The 3,483-nt window shown below is 51.1% G+C and overlaps 1 protein-coding gene across 2 annotated transcripts in view; it reads right to left on the bottom strand.

The window, feature by feature from the left end:
- Nucleotides 1–691: 691 nt before the first annotated feature.
- St6galnac6 (ST6 N-acetylgalactosaminide alpha-2,6-sialyltransferase 6) overlaps nt 692–3,483 on the bottom strand; it is a 16,692-nt gene continuing 13,900 nt past the window's right edge. The window contains exons 6-7 of one of the 2 annotated variants that reach the window (XM_023701670.1): nt 1,955–2,062; nt 692–1,022 (exon numbers count right to left, since the gene is read on the bottom strand). In XM_023701670.1, coding sequence (XP_023557438.1) covers nt 776–1,022; nt 1,955–2,062 — 355 coding nt within the window. In that variant the 3' untranslated portion in view covers nt 692–775. Of the gene's footprint in view, nt 1,027–1,954; nt 2,063–3,483 lie in introns of both variants that reach the window. The other variant, XM_004641537.3, reaches the window with a different exon arrangement.

The raw sequence follows: 3,483 nt of genomic DNA, 5'->3' as shown, positions 1-3,483 counted from the left end.
TAGAGATGGAGGCCTGGCCCTTTAAGAGCCAAGGTGATGGCAGCTGGGAAGGGACAAGAGAACTAACTGCCCAAGGCTGCTTGAGGTTTGTCCCATTCCTCTCTGCATCCTCCCCCAACCCTGGGGAGTTTGCACAAAAATATCCTAAGGTTTCCCATGAGGTGGAGATGTGCACCCCAGGTTTCCTGGGCCACTGGGTCCGCCAGGGCTCTTGGGACAAACGGCACTGGGTGGAGAGGTGGGAGGGTCTCAGGCACCACAGTGGAATCCGATGTGGGCAAAAGGGCGCCCAGACATAGGGTTTGTCCTAGGTCACTCAGGAGGAGCCAAGATCTGGAAACCAGGCTCCTAACTTAAAGGCTACTCCCAGCCCCCGGGTTCTCTGGCAGCGCCTGCCTATGCAGGTCTCCCTGGGATGGAGGGATTAAGGGGCCAATACCATATTCCTGGCTCCTTGGGAAGGACTCTAGGGTCCTAGGTGAGTAGAGAGTGATTTGGGGTGCACTCCTGGGGCTCTGAACCAAGGCCTCACGGGAAAAGACACATCCTTAGCCTCAGACTGACTCAGAAAGACCCCTGTACCCTGATTGATTATGCTCAGACCCTGATTGAACAAGAAAGACCTGACACCAATGAATCACATAGAATCCCATATCCCTGATTGGCCAAGAGATACCCCCAGGCACTCTGACTGGCTGGAGGATACCCTCATCAAAGCCCTGATTGGCTGGGAGACACTCTCGCCAGCCTTGATTGCTTAGAAGCTGGCTCACGCTCAGGTGGCTGAGTCCAGAGCCACTTCTGTGTCCCTCAGGAGGTCCCCCAGGCTGGGTGGCTTAGGTCCAGGAGGGGTGGGAGAAGGTGATGCCGTACAGCCGGGCCCACGATGAGAAGACCCTCTTCTCGGTGATGAAGCGGTGGTGGTTGCCCTTGCGGCTGTGCTCGTTCTGAATGTAGGTGACACACTCATCCGGCCCCTTGGGCTCATAGTAGTGGTAGGGCATGCGCTGCAGGCGGGGCCGCTGGCTGGGGCACAGCAGATGGGGGCATCAGGGCAGGGTGGGCACCAGAGGGATCCTTTCCTTTTAGCCCCTCAACTGCCATGGGACCTCAGTAGGGGAAATCCCCACCCTTTTCTTCCCTTCCCATCTGAAAGATGAGTATGGGGTAGACTAGGTTTGTACCCTTTAAATGAGATAGGGTTTCGCTGTGCAGTTCAGGCTGACCTTGAACTCACTTTGTAGCCCAGGAAGCCTAGAACTTGCAGCAGTCTTCTTGCCTCACAGCCCCTCCCCCCATGCTAGGATTAAAGGCGTGAGCCACCATGCCTGGCTCCTTCTTTACTTTTTTAATGAGGTAAAAGCTCTTCCTTTCCCCAGGAGGGCAGGAGGGCAGGATGACAGTGTTAACCACAGGCTGTAACCGACATGGTGGTGCACATCCGTCATCCCAGCACTCTGAGATGCTTAGGCAGGGAGCTTGAAAGTTTGAACCCATCCTGGGTAATTTAGAGATTTTGCAAGACCCTATCTCCAAATGAAAAATAAAAACAAGAAAGAGTTGGGGATGTAGTTTAATGCAAAATCCCTGGATTTAATCCAGTACTGTAAAACCAAACCAAAACCATGGGCTCTGCAGCCTGGGGCTAGCTTCAGCTATTTATGAGACTCAGAAAGTATCTACCTCAGTGTTCCCATCTATGAAAGGGGAGAGTGACAGCAGCTGTCCCTTATGCCCTGAGGTGCAGAGAAATCAACATATGCAATCATGGGACATGGTCAGCAGCCAGTAAAATGTAGCCATGTCCTAGAATTATTATTACTCATAAAGAAATTCTGGCTGAGCCTAGAACAATCTCAGGACCCTCCGCCTCTGCAGAGCAGTTCCAGCTCCACCAAAGTGCGAGCCTCAAATCTTGCCGCCAACCCCTGAGCATGTTCCCGGGAGCGCTCACCTGCAGTAGTCAGGGGGGACCATGCCATAGACGTGCACGTGGTCACACAACTCCACCGCAATCACCATGGTAAACCAGCCCGTGCTCAACCACGAGTGGGACTTTTCCCTGTGGGCAGAGACGGGACATCATGAAAGGACAAATGGGCAGTGGTGGGAGCAGCCAGGGAGGAATGGTCGACCCAAATAGCGTTTCCAGAAACTTCCCACCTGCCCATGGGGGTCCCAGCCCATTCCCACAGGAGTTTTGGAAGCTGGTAGGTTGGCAGCTGGCTTGTCAGGCAGAGATGAGGGTCACAGAGCAAGAGCCTTTAAGGGGATGAGCGGGACCCAGGCATGCTAGGAATAAGCTCCTGGGGACACTGCTCACAGCTGGACAGGCTGGGAGTGACTGTGACCACAGAGCACGCGGAAAGCAGCTGTGGCTACACTAGGAGCAAAGTGTCCTCCTAAGGGGACACTAATCAGAGAAGGTCATGCTGGAGTGACCACAGCTCAGAGAGAGGCAGGGGACAATAGCCGCTCTTGCTCTAAGGCAGCCACCAGCTCCGTACGAGTGCTGAGTACGAGACGTGTGGCTAAGAGGGGCCAAATATACGCTAGACTTCTTGGATGGCATGAAAAAGAAATATAGACTATGTCATTGATGATTTTTTTTATATTGATTACATGGTAAACTGAAAACAGTTTACATATATTTGGTGGAAGGTGATTCACTAAAAACACTTATTTAGAAAAGAAAAATCTCAAGCAAAACCGACAAAGAAAAAAAAAGATGACACAAATTATCAATATCAGAAATAAAGAAAGAAATCACCACACACCTAGTAGATATTAAAAGGATAATAAGAAAATTCCCACTGGGCGTGGTGGCACATGCCTGCAATCCCAGCACTGGGGAGGCTGAGGCAGGAGGACTGTTGTTTGAGACCAGCCTGAGCTACACAGAGCTCAAGGCCAGGCTGAGCTGCATAGCGAGAGCTTGTCTCAAAGACCAAAAAAAAAAAAAAGGAAGAAAATTCCACAGACAACCACATACACAAATTTGACAACTTAGATGAGATGGGCCGATTCTCTGAAAGTCACAAACTACCCAAACTAAAAGAAGTCATCTGAATATTCTGTAACTATTAAGGACATTGGAAGCTGGGCATGGTGGCACACACCTGTAACCTCAGCATTCAGGAGGCTGAGGCCGGAGGATTGCAGAGAGTGTGAGGTCAGCCTGGGCTACATAGCAAGACCCTGTCTCGAAAAGCAAAAAGATGAAAACAAGAAAGAAACTACATTCATAGCTTAAAAACTTTCTGGGGACTGAGAGCATACCTTACCATGCTTGAGGCCTTGAATTTAATCCTCAACACCAAAAATACAAAACAAAACCTTCTCTCAAAAACAACTCTCTCCTGGGCCTGCCGTGCCAGCCCTACCCCTGGCGTGCACTGAGCTGGCAATTGAGACTAGGTGTGGTGGCGCGTGCCTGTAATCCCAGCTCTTGGGAGGCTGTAAACAGGCGGATCACTACGATTC

The sequence above is a fragment of the Octodon degus genome, unplaced genomic scaffold (genome assembly GCF_000260255.1).
Source record: "Octodon degus isolate 3935 unplaced genomic scaffold, OctDeg1.0 scaffold00138, whole genome shotgun sequence".
Taxonomy (NCBI): Eukaryota; Metazoa; Chordata; class Mammalia; order Rodentia; family Octodontidae; genus Octodon; species Octodon degus.
This window is presented reverse-complemented; position numbering and strand designations above follow the sequence as displayed.